We start from the raw sequence: 27,653 nt of genomic DNA, 5'->3' as shown, positions 1-27,653 counted from the left end.
GAAGGATTGACTAGATATTTTCTTGAATACATTAGCTTGTGACTCTGAAGTCAACTACTAAAGTTTTCTATAGAGGCAGCGGAGGTGATCCTGAAACTTGTGTGATAAATTTGTTTGTGGAGTTGTTTGCATTGCTGTAGTCAACAAGACTTAACATTTCTGACCATACACACTATAAGCTTATATTGGGGTTTGTTCAAAACAAAAATGAATGTCTTAATTTAGTATCCTGGGGTTTCTAAATTGTTTTCCTTTTTCTGTAACTAACATAACCTATTATCTTCATTTTGTGTGGTTGGTTCCTTAACTGCCCTTTACATTAGCTTATGTCACTTATCAAGACATCCGGGGAATGGGTGGTATTAAGGACCAAACCATCATCGTTGTCAAAGCTCCTCCAGAAACCAAACTTGAAGTGCCTGACCCAGTTGAGGTATGGCGCTATCTATTATTTGTGTCTTTGCCCCACGTTATGAGCACACTCCTTGTTAAAACATTGTCAAACTGTTACATAGACATGTTTCAGCACTGCCAGAGCGATTCTTGCGGAGGCTTATGCCAATAGACTGCAAGTACCATGGACGAGCTCTTACTTTTTCTGCTTAATTTGTTAATGTACACTATACAGCTATATAATCTTCTTAGTATTTCAAGTAATCATTAATTCCTTGCACCAAATGCCTAAATTAGTAGTGGCTATTGTTTGTGAAGGAGCCTGTTGTGGGAAGGATTTACGATGTTCAAGACACAAAGGTAGGAAAACTAGTTTTGCGGCTTGAATCTTTTCTGGATTCACATGCAATGCATTATTATGCCATCCAGTGGTTGGGTCCCGAATACTTTTTCTTGTGGTTTTTTTCTCTTTCTTTTGTGCTGCTGGGTGTCATCTGTTCCCCTTTGGTGGTACGTCCGTCCCCCTATGATGTCAGACATGCGCCCCAGAAGCCACTGTGCATGGTCGCCATTTTCAGATTATTTTGCCTCTGTTCGGTCGGGAAGCAACAACTGGAGCTCTAGACACCGAAAAAGTTGAGGGCATTCGATGGATCTTTGAACGAGTCAGTGGAAAATCTACAGAAATCATCCAAAGAGGAGAAAGCCAAAGATGCAAAAAAACCCACAAAAAACGTTGGTGCACCATGTGGCCAATGGACCGCACGGTCTGAATGCATGGGGTGCTGGTGTCAATGAGGATGGAATATACACCTTTTCGATTCTGCCCCAAGTACTACAACAAGCTCACCCAAAGGTACCATAAACAGGTCTGCAAACTGCTTTCTACGGGACCACAGTACTGAGGCAGCAAAGCATATTCAGAGATCCAACAAATCACTCAGAAAAGCAGAGGTGGGCACACTATCGCCATATTGGCAGAACAGAATGGGGAGTGCTTCAATGAGGGAGCTCAGGCTTTTGAACAACTAAGAACATGGAGGTCGTAGAGGTGGTGCAGTGGAGGAAGGATCAGATGCCGAAGAGACAGTGGTAGATATCTAGCTAGAGTATCCACCAAAACCAGTAAGGAGGGAAAATGCAAAAACATTCCCGAAGCCACAGTCTTCAGACTCTAATCCTCACACGAATGCCTCCTCGCTAAAACCCTAGTTGAGCGAAGAAAAGTCAAAACAAAATAAACTCCATGGGCACCGAAACAAGCACACCAGTAGAGGACATCCCTCAGACAAACACTCATCTAAAGGCAATTAGTAATGCAAGAGGATAAAGGAGATTGGCCTAGATGCCCTGATCATGAAGAAACAGACCTCTAAGTTGAGCGAAAGAAAAGGTGCCTTGAAGCTGAAATGACGGCAGTCATTCAGAAGAGGGATATCTGTGCATTTTCTCAAGGAATTTTGGAATCTCTCCAAGATAGATGCTTGGAGAAGATCGGAGAGGAAAAACCGGTTAAACTCAGATCACCAGAGCCCCCGTTTGGAAGAATAGGAACAACTGGAGGGCAAGAGATATTCCAGGACGCTGAAAGCATTGATGATTAGTGGGGAGACCATGATACAGACTTGCTTGAGGAGGAAGTTGAATCCTATCTGTTGATATCATCCTTACTGGGTGACATTGCCATGTATAATACTGTGGTCAAGAGGGCACATGTGGGCAGTATGGAGTGCAGCTTGAGGAAGAAAAACCACAGGCTTGTTTCCTGCTAGAGACTTATTCCATCAGCAGGAGCCAGTGTCTCCATATGCTGCTAAGCATTCCAGATGAAGGAAGGGAGGCGTTGAAGGAACCTGCGAGCTGCAAATCTGTAACTCCAAAGTGGAAGAACACATTTAGACACTGATCAAAGGACCCCCTTATACATTAAAGGCAACGCAGCAGCAGATTACATCATAATGGCCACTGCAAGGAAATGCGGTCATCCACTGGGCCACCTCTGGAGAAGGAGACCAAGAGGGTAGAGCTGGTGGACTGAAAAGTCGGAAGAGGTGTAGCAGCTCAATGGAGAATTGCAAATTAATGTTTTTGCTAAACCGCTACGCCCACCAATAATGGGAGGAAATAGGGAAACTAATAATGCCTCTCTGAGCAATGCCAAGAAAGTGGTATTGCTCTCAGAATGGAAATCAATCGCAAACACCCGCCTGAAGTCAGCAGTGGATGCTACAGATACGATAAGCAGGCAGTTGGTCACTGGGGAAAACACCTAGCTACCTGTGTCTGGCTTTAAGCATGAGGTTCAAGTCAACATCATTGAGACGCCTTTTCCGGGAGAGCACCAGTTCGGCACGGCAGTGGGTTAGACTCTCCAGCAAATAGACAATAAGGTAGCAAACAACAAAGGCACACTGCAATACCACGGCCACCCACGAAGAGTAGCAAGTCCATTAGAAGACCAGCATGGAAGGGGGAACTTCAAACGTTGACACCAAAAACTTCTTACCGTTAAGTAGGGCCACAGCAAGCAACACAGCAACAGTGGCAGTTCTCCAAAGCCCAGTACCTGCATGTTTGTTGTAAGGTAAGAGGAACGAGTGAGCGCCTCAACAAAGTGACTACACTGCATCAGCCCCACTGCATAAGAGTGGGGTGGCTGAAGATTGATTTCACCTGACTGAAAACATGTGCTTAATGATATTGTGATCCAATACTGATATGTAACGAAAGAACTAACAAATGCCAATAAAAATAAGTTTCAAAAAAAGAGTGGGGTGGCTGAATAGGGGTAGGTTCCTCTAAGAATGGGGGGAGGTCACATCAGACAACCTGGATACTCCACATCAGTGCAGTCCTTACATAGAACGAATAAACATCCTCAAGTTTAAGCCAAAAAAAAAATCCCGTACATCACAATTATTAGGAAGAGGATCTCCTGCAGAAACATTCAATCGAAAAATTAAGATCTACTTTATTGGGAAAGAGACTGCTGTCAATTTATAAATGAAATTGCAAGTTGCCTTTGAAGTACAAAAACTTTTATTATTCCGAAATTACAGAATATTACAAGAAAATGAAACTTACAAAAGCCATTTTCTGTTGCAAGATTGTTTTTTCCAAACGTTCCTCTAGAGAGGTATTAGCAATCATCAAATCCATGACCCACCCGGCTTAAAGGAGTCACTCAGGGCGTCACTTATTCCCAATCTGTGTAACACACTAATTTTTTCAAAGATAAAATACTCTGTATACATGATTCTTCTCTAATACCATCTCTCTATAATATATGTTCTGTCTAATGGACAGATGCAGATAGAGTTCACTGTGACACTTGCCCTTCAGCAATCCTTAAAATAAGAGCACTTACTATCACTCCCATACTGTGCAACATAGTAAATGTGTCCATTAACATCAGTTTCTTGAAACCAGCCTAGGTTACACCTATTAAGAAAATCAATGCGGACCCCCAATATCTTGGCTAACTATAGACCAATTTTGTTGTTGGCTTCTCTAATGAAGATGCTTGAAATGCACATAAATTTGCAGCAGTCTACATATCTAGAAACTAATCACATTTTTTATTCGGTTTTCATGCAGCTCCTAACGGCGAATTCTCCTCACTGTAAGAATCTTATAAGAATATTGGACAAAGGAAGCACAGCTGCCCTCATTGTTCTGGAATGCAGCTTTTGACACCATATCTCACTCCATCCTCTGCCAAAGACAGTAGATATGTGTTAAAGATATGGCCTTGACCTGCAAGACCAATTTCCTTGCAAATACATCTCCAGTATCTTCCATCCGTCTCCTCAAGCTCAGTACGTCTGAGCAGCGGATTGCCACAGCAGTCTTCTTTGAGCCCTGAATCTAACGTCTAGATGATTCTTCTGGCAACCTTTATGCTTAGCTTTGGGTTTTAAAGTGTTGTCCTGTGCTTACAACACTCAATTGGTTGTCTCATTAACTGAGGAGAATTACTCTTGTCAAACTATGTTCAAGTAATGTTTAAGGTTTCATTATGGCTGAACAATTGCTTGAAACTTCATTCTCAAAAGACTGAGTGTAGGAGGGTGGAATCTGACTACATAGTTGCCCCCAAGCCGATCTGCTTTCTCCCTTAAATGACATGGAGTGCATATTAGATGCACTAGTGATTGGATACTGTGGTACCTTATGAACCCCTAGTATATGGTACCCTAGGTACCAAGGGCATAGGTACGTCACAGGCCTACCAGGGGCTGAAGCATGTATTGTGCCACCCCTGGGAAGCAGACTAAATCGGACACCACAGGCCTGCTACTGCAGCCTGGGTGAGGTAGTGTTAGCACTCCTCACTGAGGTATAGGTTCCTATATCTCACCATACACACACACATAAACCTATCAGTCACCCCTAAGGCAGGCCCCATCAATCCTGAGGGCAGGGTGCTTGGTTTACAATGTGAGGGGGTGCCTCTGCATGAGCAGGACCCTCTGCAGCTGGCAGAGTCTATTCTCTGTGGCTGTTTGTGGATGCGGTTAAACCATATACTCTTAAGTGCATTATAACCCAACGGTAAATGCTAACTTTCAAATGACTGCATCAAAACATGTCATGTTTGGTGTCAAACAATTGAAGTCAAACCTCCACACCAGTAACTGGTGTGGGAGTATGATCGCACCCTTCTAGAGGGGACGACATGTACCCACTGTGGTAACACGGTAGAAATCTGATAGGGCCCTGGCATCACAAAATGGATGCCACCAGCACAGACACTGGGCTGCCCTCCTGCTGCTGACAAACTCGCAGTGGAGGAGACCCAACAATAGGCATCCTATCACAGGGAGGTGTCAGTACCTTCCAGGCAGGATTTAGTGTATTGGGGCTGGGTGGGTGCACTCCTAGAGTGCTTTGAAGTCCTGCACTGGGGGAGCAGTAGGCTCCTCTGTGCATATGCCAGCTCAAACCGGTTCAGGGGCTACCTGTCCCTGCTCTGGCGCGAAACTGGACAAAGGGAAGTGGGTGTAACCACCCCTACCCTGACCCTCCCAGAGGAGTGGTCCTAAAGCTAGTCCCTCCCTTTCTTTTAGTAGAAGATAGGGAACCCTTGCCATAGATATCCCTGGACGACGCTTTACAAGAAGAATCCTGGCCCTTCGACGTTCCACTACCTTTGGAAGACGGAAGAATCTCTCTTGGAGTCCAGGAGTGACTCCCCTGCTTGGCAGGTACCAAAAACTCTAATCAACGGTCGCAAACTTTCCCGCCGGAGGCCAAAGTCCCTGCAGCCCCGGAAGTGGATTTCCTGACTTCTCGACGGCCATTGTGAGTCCCCAGCAGAGCTGAGGCGAGTGGACCCCACGAGTGACTAGGAACAGCAATACCCGGGTACCGTGCGCTATTGTCGAGTGCAACCCCTTCACGACGTTCTACGAACTTGTGCTTTGGACCATTTGTGGCCCAAGCCTCCAGCAGGATTTGCAGCGAAAATCAGAGGCCTACCCCGTCCCGAGTAACCGTGGGCTCCTGTGAAGCATTTCCTCATGAGGCGTCTTCGCGATCCCTTGCCTGTTGGCTTGTGGGTCCCCTGAAGACTTTCTGATCGAACCAAAAGGCTCCCCTGGTTGCTCCAGGCCTGCCCTCATTCACCCTCGCTGGGTGAGTCCCTCAGACCTTGCTGGTCTGCACCACTGACTTTATTCACTTTCCACGAGACTTGCTGTTGCCAAGGCTTGTTGGCTCCAATCCAGTTGCCGACACCTCAGTAAGCTGCAGACGTCGCGGGACACTCCGAATCCAGCTGCTGGTCATCGTCGATGCCTCCTGGTCCTCGTGAGCGAAGTCAAAACACCCTTGATCACCTGAAATCTCCCGACTTCCGTGGGCATCCATCTTCCTGGCCCCGGGTCACTGGCAAGTGACTGTGAACACTGTCCCTTCTGCTTTCAGGTCATCTTCATCATGAATCCAGCCTTGGATTCCACCGGACACTTCTCCAGTCTTCGCAAGCAGCAAATCTTCTTTGGCTTCCATAGAAAACAGCGACGCGCCCAGACACCAAAAGACACCTATGCACCCGGCTTCCCTGGGTGAGGTAACTCATGCACTCCGGTGCCCTAGTGTGTGTTGGCCCTCGAATTACTTACCTTGTAAGTGGCTTGCTTATAGACTTCCTTGAAGTACCCTAAAACTTTACAAATCCAACTGCGACTTGCTCCATTGAAATCAATAGGGAACCCGCAGCTGTGTTCTCACACTGCACGCGTCTCCCGTGGGTCTTTTACTTACCTGCTTCTGCTGCATTAGTGAAGTCCCAGCGATTCTACAGGCCCTAGGCCTTGTCCCTCTGCAAGTCGACTTTCCTGAAACTCTTTTTTAGTATATGGTCTGGTACGCCCCTAGGGCCCCAGCCATATTTGTGCTTAACTTATTGTGAAACGTTGATATTTGAATGTGTTCCTGAGTTCTAATCTCATAAAGAGATTAGTAGAGTATGTCTAGAAATAAATACATGTATATTTGATATATATACCTGTGTGGTGTCCTTTCATTTGGTAATTCAAGAGATTGTAAGGTGAAACAAGCTGCTTTACATTCCTCAGAGACTTAGCCTGAAGGCTGCTCTCCACAGCTACCACTAGGATAGCTTTCTTTAAAAGGTTGTCTTAAACCTATCTACCATAAGAGTCGAATTGGACTGGTGCAAGGTGGCCACTATAACTAGTGACCAGCATATGCAAGGCCAACTTCTCACACTGAGTTACTCCTAATTGGAGAAAAAAAAACTTGGAGTAACTCTGGTCGCCTATTGAACTTGGCCTAGCTACTGTTCCACCAGAAGTGGTCAGAAACCAGTCATATTTGATAAGCATCAAGTTAATGTGATAACTGCTTCCTGCTATGGAATTATTAAACCTCTCAACAATTTTGTACTTCCTTCACTAGCTAGGAAAACGGTTGTGCATGCATTGGTCACATCCAAACTGGATTATTCCAGTGCCTTAACTTGGTCTAACTTCTAATCGTACCAGAAAACTGTAGTTGGTACAGAACATGGCTGCTAGACTTCTACTCAATCTTCCTAGACTCTGCTGCACTTCTTCCAAATTCAGGGACCTTCGCTGGCTGCCTATTAAAATCTGGTTCGACGTTAAATTCTAACTATTGTTCACCAATCCATCTATAAAACGTGTCCTAGTGCCTGCAAAAAATGTTCACACTCTGTACTCATTCTATATCGCTGAGTTTAGCCAGTGCTTATCTCCTTCCTCCTCCCAAATTTTGACTCGCTCGCTTCAGTGGTAGGTTCTAGGTTATGGAACCAGCTCACTTTAAACCTCTGAACTACCTTGAATCTTTTTCTAAATTCCTAAAGGACCTCAAAACTTGCCTTTTTGACCAAGGAAGAGTAGAAACAAGGACAGAATATGGAACGGTGCTAATATACCTTCCCCACCTACAAGAATGTGGCCTGACCTATGCATCACTAAAGGTACACCTGGCTGCCAAATCCGCTTATATCAGGGGATCAGGAAACAGCCTTTTCACACTACTAGTAATGAAAAGAATTCTGAAAGAATCAGAGTGGCACTGCTAACAGCACCAGCACCCATGTGGAACCTGAATACAGTGCTCGCATAACTCATGGCAAAACCATTTGAACCCATGCACAAAATTAAACTGAAGTACCTAACACTAAAAACAGTGTTTTTAAGATGGCCGACGGATGAAGAGCTCAGGGATTGCCTTTTTGGCTTAAATCCCTGGATTTCTTCCTCCCCCCTGGACCCTCTTGCTCACCTGGGGTCCTGCTCGACGGCGGTCTTAATCTTCTCCAATCTCCCACATATCGGCTCGAGATCTTCAGAGTATTGCGGGATCGTTGTTTTCAGGCTGCGGAGCCCGAGCGAACATGGCCGATGCCCGGTGGAGCTGCCAGACAGCTGTAGGGGAGATTGGCTCCGGTTTAGCTGCCACGGCTGTCACCTACCCAGCCGGACATCGGGCATAGTCTCTCCTCACCTCTCCTGTGTGCCTTCCTCTTCCCCAGTCTTCCTGATGATGCCCTGATGAGGGGTTTCTTCCTTCTGTGATGGCTGTTAGGGAATTGGCGGGGGCCCTCTATTCTGGCCATCGCCTGCCTTTCCGGATCGAAGACTGGGTTGCCTGGCATCCTGCTGCGCGGGAACGAGAACCAACGCGAGTGCAGAGGTGAAAGCCACAAGGCACTGCTGCCCTGCACCACTGAGTTGCTCGTCCTCCTGACCGGCTGTTGCCTTTCCACTTCCTGGGACTGCTGCCTGCACGCCAGCGCTCTGCAGTGGATTACCCAGGAGAGAGCAGCGATTTTCGACCTTGCCTCCCTCCAGTGCTAAGCTGCTGCCTTGCCCATTTGGCTCCGCCTTTGGGGTAGGTTTTGAAATCTGGGGGGTTTTTTGGGTCGGATTTTTTTGCATTCACGCAACCCCACCATCTTGTCTTTGTAACTCTTGGGGTCCGAGTCCTTGGTTCCTCCATCTTGCGGTTTTGGCTGTGCCCCTGACTGTTCCTTGCCACTCGCCAGCTCCCTCTGGTTTGGTCATTGCCCCTCTTGCTCGACTTCACCGTGCTCTTCGTGTTTCGGCTTGGTGGGACACGCCGCCCACTTCCAACTCTCTGCCCCACCCAGTGGTGAAGTCCGGCACCGGTTTGTTTGTGGATCCCTGGACCCTCTCCGGTTTTGTTCAACTTGTCTTCTGACTTTTAGTATCCAGGGAAGTTCTCTTCTCCATTACCGGTCGTCCTGACTTGCAATGTACTCTTAACCCTTTACTTTTACCCCTCTACCATCCTTGCTCCTTGGACCTGTTTCTATTTTATTCTTATGCTCTAGTAACCGATGTAATTTTTGTAATAATGTCTTTCTCCATGCTCTGATACCTCCAGGTCTAGCCAGTGCTATATAAAACTCTTCAAATAAATAAAGCGGTCTTAATGGCCATCACGTCACACTGCTGAGTCAGCGAACCGCAAGCGCTGACAATCCTAGAGCCATACCTTCAAATACACAAGGACAAGGTTGGATTAATCGACACCCATGTTAAAACAACCAGGCCTTGATGTTTTTCCGGATCACAGTGAGAGGTACAGCTTTGCAATGCTACTTGGTCATTCCATAGCTTATGGCCCTAATAAGCATATTTACGGCGTCCCGCGCGCACCAGATGGATTCTAGCCACTTTGAGGTAGTGGCGGATTGCCAGATCATTTGAGTGTGCGCATAGGCTGGGATACCAGCACCAGATCTTGGATGAATTTTGGGCCTGTCCTGTATCTGGCCTTGTCCATATAGCACAAGGCCTTCAATTGTATTCACTTATCCACAGGCAGCCAGTGGAGGTCACAAGGAAGGTTTCAGGCTGATGCACACTTTGGCAAGCGATAGAGCAACCTAGCCACGGCATGTTTCCATAGTCTATTCTAGAGAGGGTCAAGGCTTGAACCACTGTATTCTGAGCAGTTGATGGTTTTACGCCAGTTATTTTGACCCATCTTAGCACCACAAAGCACATGAAGGCCACCTTGGATACTTGTGGCTTCATTGATCGCTTCTCATCCAACCAGAAGCCAAGGCTCTTTTCCTTGGAAGACAGTACCAAGTGCTTCCATCCAATGTTGAGGGCCCCATAACCAGGAATTTTTTTTCCAGGAACCAGAACATAGTTTTTTCCCCCCCATCAAGCTTGAGTGCATTGTTCACCATCCAGTTTAATGCTCTTTTGCTGTACCCCTGAGCCGATGATAGCGAGAAGCTGATTTGTGTCATCGGTGTATGAGTACAGAGTTAGCCCGTAGCTTTCCACAATGTCTGCTAAAGGGCATACACATGCTGAAAAGCATCGGGCTTAGGGCTGGGCCCTGGGGTACACCAGATGTAAGGGCACAAGACTGGTCTAGCACTGTCTGAAAAGACCTGAAATAAACCACCGGCCAGGTATGACGTCCTATAGGCCAAGGCCTTTCCCTGTAGCCCAGTGTTACCATCCTTTCCACGAACATGGCTTGAGACACAGTGTCGAAGGCCGCACTGAGATCTAACGGAATCGGTATGGCTGTACTGCCCTCCTCCAGGAGCCATCTCAGATGTTCAGTGACTCCTAGAAGGGCATATTCTGTACTGTGCCCTGCCCTAAAGCCCGACTGTGAAGGATGGAGGAAATTTTGGACTTCAACAAGGTTGGCTGCGAGTTCACGTGCTTCTCCAGGATTCTGAAGAATATGTGCAGCATTGAAATCAGTCAAATTATACCAGCTGGTAGGATCGAGGTTAGGCTTCTTTAGAAGCGGTAGGAGCATGGTATGTTTCCAATCTGGTCGGATAGAACCCTCACACAGTGAAGAGTTAAGTCGATCAGCTTCTTTTTGAAGTATGTCTGACTCCTAGAGATTGCTTGGGCGGAGGAAGTAGATCCAGCGGGAGTCTGATTTAATTGAACTCCGTAGTCTGGACTTTAGGGATGTCTAGCAAAGACAGTAACTCCAATTTAGGGGCATCAATTGGAGTAGTGAGTTGTCTTCCCCACTTGGGACACGATCCCAAGTGCTGGTGCTAGTGGAGACATCCGCAGTCTGCTCAACAGCCTTGGTAAAATGAAGCTGGATATCCGTCACCTTTTTTACGAAGAAATGTCCTAATTCTTCACACTGATTTTGTGACAACACAGGCACTGGAGAAACTTTGCTGGGTGTCTGATGCATTCTTAACCACTTTAAAAAGTGTCTTCGGACAATTTTGGGCATGAGCAATTTTGTCAGAGTAAAAAGCTGCCTTATAACGACCATGATTTTGTTTTTAAGCTAATTTATACTTTGCCTTATGGTCCTCTTAGGATTCTCTTCACTCTTTCGAAGCCCTTGCATCTTTTTTCCTATAACTGAAAGTACTTCAGCGAACCTTACAGTGTGAGGATGGATTCTCCATGATGACCTTGACGTCAATGGGAGAATTACCTCGAGAGCATGTGTAAGCTAGTGCTCCACTAAGGGCTGATCTTGGTTTTCAGTTTGTGTCAAATCTGGCATAGTGTGACACAGTTGTGCATTCAAAGACGGGGTGTTTAATCTCAACGAGATCCTGGATTCACCCCGAGAACTGGCTGGGCTTTTAAAACAGGGTGGCTTGAATCCTAAACGGGAATGGTACAGCCAAGTGGTCTGACCATGACAGTGGCAGAGGTGCATCTGAGGTAAGATCCTTAGTATTGGAAAAGATAGAATCGAGAAGATTACCAGCCTAGTGTAGGCAGTGAGTTAATGAGATTTAAGTGTAACACACTTGGATCCTCTCTGAACGTCATTGCCAGGTTGCTTGTGTGGGCTTTCAGGTGGATGTTGAAATCACCCCGTTATAAAGAGTTGGCACATCTCAAGATAATGGGAGCACGAAGGTCTGGAACTGCTGAACACCAGTTCCCTGCATGTACTGGTGGCCGGAATCGATCATTCCTGAACTTTACATTGTTATTTATTCTTAAAATTATTGCAATCCCACCTCCAGTCCACCCCCAGCAGGTCCTTCCTAAGGATGGCGTAATTAGAAGGCAATGCTGCAATGTTGGGTGAGGATGCATCATGCAACCAGGCTTCCGTTAATAACAGGGTGTTCGGGTGAGGATGCATCATGCAACCAGGCTTCCTTTAAAAACGGGGCGTTCGGGTGAGGATGCATCATGCAACCAGGCTTCAGTTAAAAACAGGGCGTTCGGGTGAGGATGCATCATGCAACCAGGCTTCAGTTAAAAACAGGGCGTTCGGGTGAGGATGCATCATGCAACCAGGCTTCCGTTAATAACAGGGCGTTCGGGTGAGGATGCATCATGCAACCAGGCTTCCTTTAAAAACAGGGCGTTCGGGTGAGGATGCATCATGCAACCAGGCTTCAGTTAAAAACAGGGCGTTCGGGTGAGGATGCATCATGCAACCAGGCTTCCGTTAATAGGGCGTTCGGGTGAGGATGCATCATGCAACCAGGCTTCAGTTAAAAACAGGGCGTTCGGGTGAGGATGCATCATGCAACCAGGCTTTAGTTAAAAACAGGGCGTTCGGGTGAGGATGCATCATGCAGCCAGGCTTCAGTTAAAAACAGGGCGTTCGGGTGAGGATGCATCATGCAACCAGGCTTCAGTTAAAAACAGGGCGTTCGGGTGAGGATGCATCATGCAACCAGGCTTCCGTTAAAAACAGGGCGATGGGATCGTTATCCCATAAGACATTAAGAATGTGTTGCTGGTGTTTCGTGATGGACTGGCAGTTGATATTGAAGAATCTGAATTTGCTCCGTGCTCACCTACCAGAGGTGTCAACTTGATTATTAAGTGAATCAGCAACATTTCCAGGGGCGCCCACATAGTCACTATTCCAGTAGCTTGAAAGCTACAACTGAGACAAGTAATTGGGCCTACCTGTGGATCTAAAGAGGACAAGCAATCTTTGGCACTGGGTGGGTGAAATTCTAACAGTTGTTTGAGAGTGTAAGCTAACCTCTCTTGCTGACAAAATGCAGGATTCCTGGGTCTGTTCAGGCGCGGACTTTGGCATGCCCGCAGTGGTCCCACTGCACATGTTTGTGTCACAGGCGCTCTATGTAGGGACACGCGCGTGGAAGCTGCATTGCTAACTCAAACGAGCGTCTGGTCCGTCCAAAATGACTGCCAAAAAGTACTACAAGCCGCACTTAACTCATGCTTAAATGCTTCCAAAAACATTCGTATTGATTAAAAAATAAATAAATTAAAAGGCCCCAGGTCACCACGACTGGGTCTTACATTGCACGACACAAGTGATATATTTTTAAAACTCTCCTCAAAGCACATAGAGGTACCCCAGGGCGACCCCTACCCTACCCCTACCATAATTTTACAAATCGTTATATTAGTACAGATTCTGGCTAGAAAAATGCAAGGCTTCCAACACCACAAACCCACAGAGAGCTCCCCTCCAATACTGACCCAAGTATGCAAACACCACATCATTCTTAAGATGAGCACCTAAAGCAGTCAAAGCAGTGGCATATTGAATAACATTGATATCTTTACTGTCAATCTAAACCCCAATAAAACTGAAGTGGTGCTCTGGCAGTCTTGATGATGCCCCAACCCAAATATCTCTCTAAATCTGCTTAGAATGGAGTTTTCTGCTGTCCAACACATATATATGGATGCAGTCCCAACACTAAGAAAATGAAAATAATCCATCCACTGAAGAACCATGAGATTTATGCTCTTACCACCCCCCCTAAAACGTTTTGATGAACTTGTCTCTTCTAGACTGTTTGAGAGGCCTACACCCAGGACTTCCTGCATGTGTCCACCTCGCGTACAGAACACATTAGGGTTACTATTCCTCCAAGAGAAAACCAGTCCCTGGCCGCTAGTTCCTACACTGCCACCTGGTTTCCCAAGGATTTACCCTTAGTCTGCTGCGTCGCATGCACGGTATGCTACAGAACAGTAGCTCTTTTGTCTGCAAAAAAATGCACACAACCTTTCTAATTTGTTAGACATGGTTGACTTGAATTTTCATTCATGTATGGGCACGACCCTAGAGACACCTTTTACTCTGGAAAATGTCTCCTGTGTATCCGTTCAGTTGTTATAGTTGTAATGTAGTTACGTAGTTTAGAGATCATGGAAAATCCTATTATGCATGTTTGCTTATAACAGCAGTAATTGATCCCCCTTGGCAACATCTGAGGGTCTATCAAGAAGACACCTAAAACATGGCTCCTCCAACTGGAAGCTTAAAATCCGCCAATCTTTAACTTGAAAGGAAGACCATCTTTCGAATACACATGGCTAAGGCAGTTACCTAAAATGGTTACCAGCAATAAAGAAATCAACAGTAACACAGAATGACTGATTACAAACCTTGCTTGTTGACTTGAAGCCACACTGGCACCCACTTGGATTCTACTGACACATCTGGCAGATCAATCCTTATTGCACTATCCACTGCGCCTCCTGCACTAGGTCTCAAGTTTTGTCACCGCTGCTGCATACTATACACACACACTTGTAAACAGGCTTGTAGCCAATAAATAACCTTTCCTAAAATTATTAGCCATTTTATCACCTCCGTAGGCCTATTTGCTCATTTTTAGACCGCATTGCTTTTGTGTCTAATGAAATATAATTTTTAAAGCCCAGGAAATTCCTACATTAGAAGTCTTATCTTGTTATGGCTGGACACGTAGGGCACAGAGGCTGCACTGACTGCCCTTGAACAAAGGTCACAACAGTGATGCTTGTTGTCCCTTCTGAAGAACCACACTTCTTGATTGTGTTAACTGAACTCCTCCTTATGTGCTTTGCTTCTTTTCAATTTTATATAGAACCTACAGATTCATTTAACAAGCACCCAGGGCCCCGTTGATGTGTATCTTTGTCCTGAAGAGACTGAAACTAGCAGTCCACTTAAAACCTGCCATCGTGACTACAATGGAAATATCCCAAAATTAAACCCCAAAGGTAAGCCAATTGTTTAGATTCATTTTCGGATAATAAAAATACTGCATTACAATTGACAATGATTGTGGGAGGTGGGGGGGGAGAAAACCTTCCTTACACAATTTGACATGAAAATGGCCAAGTCTCCAGATTTTGTTTGCTTCTCCCTAGCGTTTTGCCAAATCATCTTGTCTGGTCTGTCTCGACATAGTTTGTCGAACTACACCACTGTTAATAGATTTCTTGCAAATACCATTTTTCAAAATGGTAGCCTAGGTGCTACTATTAAAGACCTATGAGGCTCATCTCGTAATATTAATTCCTATGTATACATCATCCTCATCAATTGAATTAATGGATTCTAAATAAAGGTGCAATACGAGAATCGATTATCTTTAAATCTACTAATTTATTATCTTTATTACCGATCACAGTTAATCTAATTCATTACCAAAAACGTCTAATTTCTACATAATATACTATCACAAAAATAAATCGCGCATCTAAAACATTCAATTTAAAAAAATAAAAAAAAAAGAGACTAACTGTTCTTAATTTTATATACATGCCTAATTTTTGCTGCCTAGGGGCAATTTTTAATTTTGTTTATTATACTGTGCCTTATAATTCAGGGTTTTCTTCTCTCACGCCATTGTTCTTTTTGACCTTACATTCAAAGTTTTGGATTCTTATTGATGGCTTTCATCAGGATAGACATTCTTTTCTGGCTGTTAATCTTATTTAATCCTTTTTCGTCTCTTCCAGTAGGATGTCTGTGAATATGTAGATAATGAATGGATGAAACGTCCCTGGGTGGTTATGGCGCTACCTATTTCCGGTATTCGGTCAGTGAGATATCTGTAGGTGCTCAAGGGGAGATGGGTCACCCACCCTTCCCAATTCGTAATCCCTAGGGATCACACAACATATTCAAAACCTGAGCGCACACACTACAGGACAGATTCGTTGTAGTTGCATTTTTAATTTTCTTGCTTCCGTTGGTCCAGCCAACACGTGTTTCGTCGCCTGGGAGTACCCGCGACTTCCCCAGGGCTTGGGAATTTGGTATGTTGGAGATTCTACCTACTTGCGACCAGTTATAATTCCGTCCTGGCCCAAGGGCAGGGAATAAAGTAGATTCCGTCAGGTCAGTGTATCTTTCGTTCACATTAAATCGTTGCGTGGTTGTTGTCGTTCATTGATTCTTTAATCCATATAGCAAACGCTTTCGTGCTATGGCGTGTGTTCACGTCAATCCCAGGTCTCCAATGTGGTTGCGGAGTTTTTTGGGCCGGGACGGAATTATAACCGGTCACAAGTAGGTAGAATCTCCAACATACCAAATCCGCAAGCCCTGAGGAAGTCGCGGAAGCAAGAAAATTAAAAGTGCAACTACAACGAATCTGTCCTGCATCATATTGTTAATTGACAATTACTGTTTGATATGTTGTGTGCTTGGGTTTTGAATATATGTCTGTGAATATATGTTTATACACTATTCTCGTAAATACAAATTCATCTTTTACTTTAAGTCCCCAATTTAGTTTCCTGCTCAAATACTTGATCCCCCCTCAACCATGGATCACAAACTGAATCAGAGTTCACTTTTACACATGGCAGAGATTCCAAAAGTGATATCCTTTGCATAAATTATTCTGTATCTGCCAATCAAACCTACATTTATTAAACTAAATGGAAATCAGAAAATTATCAGCCTTCTGACCCTTTTATTTAGGACATGTGATTTATCCAATTGTAATGGTATACAGTAGGGAGTATCAATATTCTAAGGAGATTGGCTTTTGTGCAAACAAGTGCACTTGACTAACTTGTTTCCCCTGTAAGAGTGAGATTTACTGTTAAAGGACATGGTTTGAAAGTGCCTCTTTTTAATGTAGCCCAGATGTTAGTCACATTGGAACACAGGTAACTATCTGGATTTATTGCCTTGTATGAAAGTTATGATGGGAGATCAGAACACTTAATCAGAGGTAAAAATGATCTCAAAACAAATAGTGCCTATGTAGGGAGAAGCAATTTGTTGGGCTCAAACGATCTGAATTGCATTTCCTCTAATAGTTCATGTTCTCCTTAAGACATAAATGGATCAGTTCCCACATGCATGTCATCCTAATTAAAGTAAAAACTGTCTAATGCAACCGAACCACCACAATTCCTACATGCATCAGTTACTCGATCAATTCCATGTAACTGATGAAAAATGGGAAAATACATCAAACTCTTGCCTCTAAATAGCCTGAATTTGAACCATAGGAGTATAGAAGTATGAACTCACTGAAATTCTGACACACTTTTCTCTTGTGTGGACTACAGAGCAAAAGGAGTCCATCAACCTAATCACTGGGACAGTTGCAATTTGGCAATTGAACTCAGACCTCTTGTGAAAGCATATGAAGAAGGGTTTTTCTTACACTGGGCTTACTTTTCATGAAGCATCCTCAACTTTGAGAAGTCTAGACATCCGTGCCCGCTCCCACCCCCTCACCCCCCACCCCCATGCCTGCTACACAAATATTGCTGCATACAATAGGGCCAAAACTCCAATGGAACTGGAGATGAATGCCCAGGGCAGGGGTAGCAAAGTTTGAGGTAAGGAAGCTCCCCATCCATGGTTCCATTGCTGTGCTAGCCTCCATTAAGGACCAGCAAAGTCGTACAGAAGATATAGCCCTCCAACAGCTTAGCATTCAGATTGAAATTTTCCTGCTCTCTCCTCACAGAAGCGTTGGCTCTCGTATCTCTAATCTAAAAGGGGTAGACTTGGTAAACGGGGGACAGATTGGCAATAAGCCATGAAGAAATGGAAGGAAAAATTAACCCTAAACTCAGGAAAAACCCTTCATGCTGAAGTACACGGTAAAGCAGTGGATTTATTTGCATCTAACGAAAATAGGTCAAAATACATTGGTAATGGGCATGTGCTTGCACTGTTCCTCATTTTCCACTAATAGCACAGGTGAAGATGAATATTATGAATTTCACATGAACGTGAGGCTTTTTTTAGTTTAAAGTTTTGCACGAGCCGATGTTAGTGGTCGATGTGAATATAGCATGTCACAACGCATGCTATTACATTGCGTTCCATTACAATGCGGTCGTTACAATGACCGCGTTGTTCGAACACGATACCGTTACAACGCAAGTCATTAGATCGACTTGCTCTAGATGGCGCTCCAACCTTAGGAATAGTATAATTTACTATTCCAACTCTAGCCTGTGCAACAGTAGGGAAGGTGTAGGAACAGTAAATTATACTATTCCTTAGGTTAGAGCGCCATCTAGTGCAAGTCGATCTAATGATTTGCGATGTAAAGGCATCGCGTTGTAACAACACGGTCGTCATAACGACCACATTGTAAAGTTAAACAGATGTAACGATCGGGTTGTGAAGGCTGTTTCCTGGTCGATGTTTGTGGTTCATACTAAGTTACCGGACGTTATAAAGCATTTACATTTGTTACAGGTTGTTGTCCATTAAAACATGCTGTGGTTTAAAATTTTAGGGTGAGTTAACATTTCGCAGTTGAAGGTTCCCTACTAGCATCAACTAGCACGGTTGTCCGCTTAACGTGACTGTCGTGGTTGCTTAGGTGTAGTTCTTGTATGCTGTTAGCTGTTAGCACAACACCTTGACACCTTGTGTTGATGCAATAGATGAGTGAGCGTGGACTGTTTTAGTACCTACCGTATTTTTGACTCTTTAGAGGTCTCTGCTTTTGGCTGGATATTATTCAGTTAAAGGGCAGTGTCCTTGTTTTTCAGAGTTAGTGCAGTTAATATGCCACAAAGCTCTTCGCTTGTGTCCTTGGGTGTTGGAAGAACCCCTGTAACTGGATAGCTTGGTTTGCATGGAATTAAATGATCTTTAGGAGGAAATGTGGGTTGGTCCGCATAGTTACCCTATTGTGTATTTTCAGGTATGGTTCTTCAGTACTTTGTGTCTGTAGCTCGCTCACCCTGCGTAGTGATACGATTGTGAATAGGAAGGCTGTCTTCTAGGTCCGGAACCACAGTTCTGCCTTATGCAGTGGCTCAAATGGTGTCATACACTCCGTCAGTTCCAGGTTGAGGTTCCACATTGGCCTCGGTGACTATTTGGGTGGAGCTTTTCTCTTTTGCTTCTTCCAGGAATCTCATGATAACTTGCGTTGTAGAGAAACTTGTCCCTATATGGCCTCTTGCGTAGTCTACTATTGCCGCCAAGTGCACCTTTATTGAGGTGTATTTCCGTTTAAGTAGCAGGTGGGTAAGATACTGGAGTACTGTGGTGTCCTCTGTCCTGCTGAGGAGCCGACCGCTGTCGATGCACCACAGAATGTATATCTGCAATTTTGCAGTGTAGCATTTTCTTGTGATCGACCTTCTCAGTTCCTTTAGAGCGTCCTTTGAATTTTTTGGGAGATTCAGGTGTTCAAACTCTGTCCTCAAGACCCATGCAGCTAGACTTGGTTTGTCTACTTCCAGGTACTTCCTTGTCTGCATAGAGAGGAGGTTGTGCTTTCTTGGTAACTTCTTTACATGTTCCTGCGCAAACAGCAGCAGGTCTGAGAACCATGTTTGGCTTACTCATTTTGTAGCAATTAGGATCTTTGTCATCTGGGTCGTTTGCACTTTCTTATCACCAACGGTTTGAAAGGAATTGGTGGAAAACCGTACTCCAATTTCCCTGACCAATTTGTGAACGGTGCGTTCCCCAGGGAGAGGCGGTATGGATGCATAGATACAAAGTCTCTGCATGTTGCATTTTTAGGGTTGCAAATATATCACTCGGGTGTGCCCCACTGCTGGAAGACCTCTTGGAGTACCTTGTTTAGTTCCCATTAGCGTGATCTGGATGCTTGTCTGCTTAGCCTGCCTGCCTCTGTTTTCGACACCAGGCAGTTGAATTTTTTTATCTGAAAGAAACACGTTAGTTATAGATTCCTCACCTTAGAATATCCCCAGGCGTCAGGCTGGATCCGGAAAGATTTTTGTAGTAATACCCCTTGCGCGTCGCTAGGCATCGTCTGCGGCTCCGCGTCCGTCGTTGGCGTCGTGCGCCGGAATGACGTCGGCGGAGTACTTGGACGCCGCCCTCACGCGCTGACGTCAGTTTTTCTTTTTTCCGCGCCAGTAAGCGCCGATCCGGGAAGAGCTTACCCCTAGTCACTTTTTGACTAACTTTTTGACCTCTTTTGGTTACTCGACTCGACATCTGGTGCTGGTAGGATGCCTGGATTCAAGCATTGTGACGCCTGTCACCGACTGATGTCGGTAACGGATCGCCGGTGCCTGTACTGCCTGGGGGCCGACCATGACGCGGAGTCGTGCCCCGACTGTCAGGCCTTGACGTCGAAGGATAGGCGGGAGCGGTCCCGAAAGCTACTCTAGCTTCGACACTCTGCTCCGCGTCGCTCTCGGTCCCGGTCCAGGAGGAGGTCCAAGGACCGTTCGCGGAGCCGCAGCCATCGACATCGCTCGTCGGGATCTTCGGGTAAGTCCCGTCACTCCAAACATTCCAAGAAGTCCAAGCGGCGTCCTCGCTCTTAGGACTCCCCTCGCCGGTCCCTCGACCCGGCCGAGGGTCCGGGTGGTTCCACCCCCGCGGCTCCGTCGGAGCTGCAGGAGCCGCGCTCGTCCCCATACCCTCCGGTCCCTGGGACTAACGCGACTCCGGCGGAGGTCAGTGCCTTCCTCTCAGCCATGAGGAATCTGGCTCCGCCGTCGCAGGGTTGACTGGGTGACCTCGCGTGCCGGCGGCTCCGGCCCCGGCGCTATCGAGGGCTCCGGCCCCGACGCCGCAGGTCCCCGAGGGATCCAGGCCTGGATCTCTGCCGGCGCCGGTCAACCTCACGACACCTCCTCCGCCGGCACCGGTTCCGCCCCCGACGCCGTCCCCGCACGGCGTCGAGCCTCTATTAGCCCTATTCCGGACCCGGCGCCGTCTGACGCCGTTACCGGTGCCCATGGGTGACCGCTTCATCCACCGTCCGGCTCCATCCACCGTCCGGCTCCGATCATTCCTCCTGTCTACCAGGAATCGGATGATGAGGGCGACTGGGAGGGGTCTCGGGACCCTCTGGCCGAACAGGCCCAATTGTCTCAGGACTGGGCAGAGGAATTGGGGGACGCCAGCGGTTTGGATACCTCTCCAGACGCTGGATTCATCTCTCCTCCGACTGTGGCCTCGGAGGAAGGTGCAGCCTTTTCTGTGGTGCTGCGCAAGGCGTCCGAAACCCCGGGGCTCGAGTTGCCTGCTGTGGCTGTGAGGACTAACGTCCTCACCGAGGTCCTTCAACCGACAGCAAGCTCCACTGAGCCTCTGCTGCAGTTTAATGAGGCCCTCATTGACGTTCTTCAGGGCACTTGGTCCAAGCCCTCCACAGTCCCTCCTGTGGACAGGAACGTTGCCCGGCGCCACCGTCCTGCTCCGGGTGCCCCCACATTACTCTCCCACCACCCCACCCCCGAGAGTCTGGTTATCCAGGCCTCAACCTCCCAATCCTCCTTCCCGTCCGCTCCTCCGGATAGGGAATCCAAGAGGTTGGAGCAGTTTGGCAAGAAACTGTTCTCGTCCCTGAGTTTGGGACTGCGGTCTTTAAATACCGCTTGCCTTTTGGACTGTTACTCCCACTCTCTGTGGGATGCGGTGGAGGACGTGCTGCCCTTGTGCCCGGAGGAGGCCCGGGAGCGACTCACCCAAGCACTTGCTAACGGGCGAGATGCAGCGCGGCACGCCATTAGATGTGGACTAGACACCACGGACTCGCTGGGTCGGGCAATTTCCACCACGGTGGCGCTTCGGCGTCACGCCTGGCTGAGGTCCACGTCGTTTTCAGGGGGATGTCCAAAGCTCCCTCATGGACATGCCCTTTGATGGCACTCGCCTTTTTGGCGAGAAGGCGGACAGTGCGCTGGCCCAGTTCAAGGACTCCCGGGCCACGGCCAAATCCTTGGGTCTTTAGGCCCCGCGGCCGCAAACTTCCGCCTTTTGCCCCTTTCGTGGCCAAGGAACGGGCGCCTCCTCACGTCCGCCCAGCCACCGGCCGCAGAACCAACCTGCACGCGGACTTGGTTTCCGCCAAGGCGGTTCTGGAGGACAACGTGCCGGTCAGTCCACATCCACCCCGACAGCATCCGCCTCAAAGCCCTCCTAGTCCGAGCTTTCAGGCCCATTCAACGCCAGTGGGCGGTAGAGTTCGCCATCACCTGCTCCACTGGCGCTCCATCACTTCGGACAGGTGGGTGCTGCAAATCGTCCGAAGGGGCTACTCCCTCCCCTTCGAGACGACCCCTCCAGCCATGCCACCGCAGAACCACCGTATGTCGGGGGATCATTTGCATCTTCTCCGGGAGGAGGTTTCGGCCCTCTTGGCCAAAGAGGCCGTCGAGCGCGATCCTGGGCCAGAAGTAGGTCGTGGTTGCTATTCTCACTACTTTCTGGTTCCCAAGAAGGGCAAAGGGGGCCTACGCCCGATCTTGGATCTCAGGAGCGTGAACGCCTTCCTCCGGAAGGACCGGTTCAAGATGCTCACTTTGGCTCAGGTTCTTGCTGCCCTAGACCCTGGAGACTGGATGGTAGCGTTGGACTTGCAGGACGCTTATTTCCACATCCCCGTCCTGCCGGCCCACCGGCGTTACCTGCGGTTTACGGTGGGTCAGGAGCACTTTCAGTTCACCGTGCTCCCCTTCGGCCTCACCAGTGCCCCTCGGGTGTTCACGAAAGTGATGGCGGTGGTCGCAGCTCATCTGTGCAGATCAGGGGTCCCAGTCTTCCCCCTATCTCGACGACTGGCTGTTAAAGGCGGGCTCGCCCCAGCAAGTCGTCTCCCACCTCCAGACTACGGCAGACCTCCTGCATTCGCTGGGGTTCTCCATCAATGTGCCGAAGTCGCACCTGAGTCCCTCCCAAAAGCTCCTTTTCATAGGGGCGGTTCTCGATTCGGCGCAGTTCCGGGTCTATCCGCCGGAACAGCGGGTCCTGGACATTCGAGCCCTGATTCCCATCTTCCGGCCTCTGTCTTGGATTTCGGTCAGGTTGGTGCTGCGGCTTCTGGGGCTGATGGCCTCCTGCATCCTGTTAGTACCTCACGCCAGATGGCGGATGCGGGCTCTGCAGTGGGACCTGAAGTTTCAGTGGGCCCAGCATCGAGGCAACCTGTCCGACCACGTCGATCTCGGAGGGCACTTCGAAACAGCTGCAGTGGTGGCTCACGAATCGCAATTGGGTCAGCGGCTGCGTCACTCCTGGGATGGGGGGGCCATATGGGAGAGGCGGAGATCAGAGGACTCTGGTCTCCGGCGGAGACTCGGCTCCATATCCATCTTTTGGAGCTGAGGGCGATCCGACTTTCACTGAAAGCCTTCCTTCCCTCTGTCCGGGGAAGTGTCGTGCAGGTGTTCACAGACAACACCACCGCCATGTGGTATTGCAACAAACAGGGCGGGGTGGGGTTGTGGACCCTTTGTCAGGAGGCCCTGCGCCTCTGGACATGGCTGGAACACCAGGGCATCACCCTAGTGGTTCAACATCTGGCGGGCTCTCTGAACGCCAGAGCGGACGAACTCGGCCGCCGGTGCATGATGGATCACGAATGGCCTCTGAACTTGGACGTGGCGCAAGGTCTCTTTCTGCAGTGGGGAGAGCCTTGGTTAGATCTATTCGCCACCGAAGAGAACGTGCAATGTCAGCAGTTCTGCGCGTTGGAGTTTCCAAGGCGGCACTCGCTCGGCGACGCTTTTCGTCGCGAGTGGAGTTGCGGTCTGTTGTACGCCTTTCCGCCTTTACCACTTCTGCGCAGATTGCTGAAGAAGATCAGGCGCGACCGGGCCCAAGTCATCTTGGTGGCTCCGGATTGGGCACGAAGGTACTGGTATCCCGAGCTACTCAGTATGTCCATCGATCCCCCGATACGACTGCCTCTTCAGGAGGATCTTCTGTCGCAGCAGCAGGGGACGGTCCTCCACCCGAACCTGTCCAGCCTCCACCTCCATGCGTGGAGATTGAGCGGCGACAGTTGATGCCATTTGACTTGCCTCCTGAAGTCTGTGATGTCATTCTGGCAGCCAGGCGTCACTCCACAAAGACGGTATACGCCTGCCGGTGGAACAAATTAGTGGCATGGTGCACAGCAAAGGCTGTGGATCCCCTCTCTGCCCCTCTTTCTGAGGTTCTCCTCTTTCTTCTTTCTTTGGCCCAGCAGGGCTCTGCTCTGGGCACCTTGAAAGGTTATCTTGCTGCTATCTCTACCTTCCTTCGGCTTCCTGATCAGCCTTCTCTTTTCAAGTCCCCTGTTGTTTCACGCTTTCTCAAGGGCATTACTCACATGTACCCTCCTGTTCCTTTCGTAATGCCTCAGTGGGACTTGAACCTTGTTCTCACTTTTCTGATGTGCGCTCCCTTTGAGCCCCTTCATAACTGTCCCATCAGTCTTTTGACTTTGAAAACTGCTTTCTTGGTAGCAATCACCTCCGCTAGGCAGGTGGGTGAGCTCCAGGCTTTGTCATCCAAGCCTCCCTTCCTTTCAGTTCATCCGGACAAAGTTGTCCTCCGGACACGTCCTTCTTTCCTGCCTAAAGTCGTGACTCCCTTTCACATCAGGCAATCTGTCACGCTGCCCACCTTCTTTCCGCCTCCGCATCCTTCAAAAGATGAAGAGAGGCTCCACCGTCTGGACCCAAAACGTGCGCTATCCTTTTATTTGGACCGCACAAGACCGTTCCGGGTGGACGACCAACTTTTTGTTGGGTACGTTGGGGCTAAGAAGGGTAAAGCTGTACACAAGCGGACCATCTCTTGGTGGGTCGTGTTGTGTATTAAGACCTGCTATTCTTTGGCGAAAAAGGTTCCTCCTGTTGGGCTACGGGCCCATTCTACTCGGGCCACGGCGGACACGACTGCACTGGGACGGGGAGTCCCCTTGCAAGACATCTGTCAGGCGGCGACGTGGGCTTCGCTGCACACGTTTGCGAGACATTACTGCCTGGACAAAGCGGTACAAAAGGGGGTGGTGATGGACGGAGCATTAGAACCAATCAAACACTCACACCCAGTCAACAGATCTGGGTTTAATCCATCACCGTTCTTTAGCCCACTCTGCCATCCCAGTTCAGACATGGCCACGGTGATGGATCTAACCCGGATCTGTTGACTGGGTGCGAGTGTGTGATTGGTTCTGATGCTCTGTCCATCACCACCCCCTTTTGTACCGCTTTGTTCGCCATAAGTTGGCAGGGTATGCTCAGACGTGAGTCCCTTGCTGACTTTGCCACTGGATTCAAGCAAGCCTGGCTGAAGACGGCTGAAATGCCAGAAACCGGTCCTAGGAAGCTTGTTTCCGGTCCAGGGAAGGCATGGCTTGGCAGTTCGGGCTGGACTGTTCCCATGAGGCACAGGGTCAGACTGATTTGCATATGGCCATGTCTGAACTGGGGTGGCAGAGTGGGCTAAAGAACTGATCTGTTGACTGGGTGAGTGTGTGTGATTGGTTCTGATGCTCTGCCCATCACCACCCCCTTTTGTACCGCATTACTGCCTGGACAGCCAAGTCCGGAGGGATGGCCACTTTGGCCGTTCTGTTCTCCAGGACTTTCTGGTGTGATCTTGGTTCGCAGACCCACCTTGGGGTGGGTATTGCTGGGGTATCTATTCTAAGGTGAGGAACCTAACTAACGTGTTTCTTTCAGATGAACAAGTTACTTACCTTCGGTAACTATGTATCTGTAAGAAACATTAGTTGGTTAGATTCCTCACCGACCCACCCAGCCTCCCCGTTCTGCGAACCGACATCTAGGGTTGAGGTTCTCCCTTTCAGGGTCCTAGATTTTTTTGGCACCAGTGCCGGTCTCTTGCATGGCTCAGCGTCCCTGGCGCGGAAAGCTATGTACAAGAACTGACGTCAGCGCGCGAGGGCGGCGCCTTAGTACTCAGACGTCATTCCGGCGCACGACGCCAACGACTGACGCGGAGCCGCAGACGACGCCTAGCGACGCGCAAGGGGTATTGCTACAAAAATCTTTCCGGATCCAGCCTGGGGATATTCTAAGGTGAGGAATCGAACTAACTAATGTTTCTTACAGATGCATCGTTACCGAAGGTAAGTAACTTGTTCATTAGGTCTATTCTCTGAATGGCCCATCTCTAAATCCCCTGGTCTAGTTTTGACAGGACATGCGATCTTGTAACCTCTGTCTTTGCTTGTTAAGATAGAACATCGTGGTTGTGATGTTTCTACATTTGTACTGTTCCCTTATTTAACTGTATCTGGAAGGCTTTTAGAGCCAGAAAAACTGTTTAGATCCAGGGCATTGATGTACTGGGTCACTTCTTCCGCTCTCCATACCCCTTTGACACTGAGCTGCCAGTGTGGGATGCATCCTTGGTGATGGTCAGTCTGGGTTGGTTGTATGAAAGTCCTGCCCACAGTGGTGTTTGTGTTCCACCATGCCATCTCCTCCTGTACGGTTACAACCACTAGATCTTCCCAACTCCCCGTCGCCTGTGACAGTTGGTTTTCGATCCACTCTTGCAATGGTCTCTTGTAGCCTTGTATGCAAAATCAGCGTAATGCACAAGGCCATCATGCCCAACCTCTTCCCCCACAGGCCTCGCTGCCAGAGATGGACCCTTGCGATAGCAGCGAGCTTAGTCTGTTATTGCCCGAATCCTCTTGAGGGTACCGAAAGCTCTCACTACCAACATTTTGATCCTTTTTCCCAGGAAGGTCTTTCCTCTCTGGTTTTGTGGAGGATTTTTGAAGGTTGATCTGAAGAGTAGCTGGGCCTGTCCTGGTATCCTTTTAGCAGAGTGAGTTTGAGACTGCCTTGATTACTCCGTCGTCTCAGTATGGGTAGATATGTATACGTTCCATCTTGGGTAAGCTACCACAGCCGCAAATCATTTTGTTCAAACTCTGGGTACAGATTCTGGATGGGAGCATCCTGAATTGATGGCAACTTCTCGACCATGAACCAGAGGTATTTTATGTGCTTGTAGGAAGTGCAGGTAAGCTTGCTTTAGGTCTACAGTTGTCATATGGTCTCTTTCACGCCGCCAGGGGATGACCTCTTACCGTGTAATCATTCAACCTTTTTGCACCTTTACGAACTGTATTCAGCAAGTTAGTCTGACTGATGTGCTGCAACGAACGGCAGAAATATGGAAATTTTGCACCTTATTTTTACATATGCTTGGTTACTCAAAGTGAATGACCGTTTATTGATTTTCTGACATCTGTCTGTACAGCAAACTGTGCTTAATTTGAGCCGGTAGTTTCCGGTGCTCGGTATTGGCTCTTAATTATCAACACTGGCACTTGTGAGAGTCTGCCACAAGGTGGTGTGGTCTGGCTAATTTAGAGAGGACCACAAGTCAGTTCTTTGTTTTTTTTTTGTTTTTTTTTAAAACATCTTTTTAAACACAAGTCAGTTATTAATTCAATATACACTAAAAGAAAATTGCTATAACCTGCCACCAAAGATTTGGGGTCCTGAAATAGTCCGAACTTGTCACATTTGTAGGAGTGTGATGGTTAGTAGGTTTGGTGTTACCATAATTGGCAGCATAGCAGGGGCACTATGTGATACAAGTTGCAGCGGCCTACTAACGAGAATCTTGGACCATTTTTTTAAATTTTTTTTATTAAAACAAATAAAGCACTGGCAGAAAGCCTTAGATATCGTAAATCTGGGTAAAAGAGCACGCTTGCATTAAAGACTTTACATGATTATAGTATGAAGCTCTTTAGTAGCTTAAGTACACAGCCGAGAACATTAAGAACTATTTGCACTTTATCTTTT

At 47.7% G+C, this 27,653-nt stretch overlaps 1 protein-coding gene across 1 annotated transcript in view; it reads left to right on the top strand.

The window, feature by feature from the left end:
* The window catches only part of E2F3 (E2F transcription factor 3), a 145,807-nt gene that overhangs the window by 105,467 nt on the left and 12,687 nt on the right, over nucleotides 1-27,653 (top strand). Inside the window, exons 5-6 of the mRNA XM_085607051.1 lie at nucleotides 319-433; nucleotides 14,741-14,876. Coding sequence (XP_085463177.1) covers nucleotides 319-433; nucleotides 14,741-14,876 — 251 coding nt within the window. The remainder of the gene's footprint in view (nucleotides 1-318; nucleotides 434-14,740; nucleotides 14,877-27,653) is intronic.

The sequence above is a fragment of the Triturus cristatus genome, chromosome 5_2 (genome assembly GCF_964204655.1).
Source record: "Triturus cristatus chromosome 5_2, aTriCri1.1, whole genome shotgun sequence".
In the NCBI taxonomy this organism is placed as follows: domain Eukaryota; kingdom Metazoa; phylum Chordata; class Amphibia; order Caudata; family Salamandridae; genus Triturus; species Triturus cristatus.
Note: the sequence above shows the minus strand (reverse complement) of the source record. Positions and strands in the feature narration are given on the sequence as shown.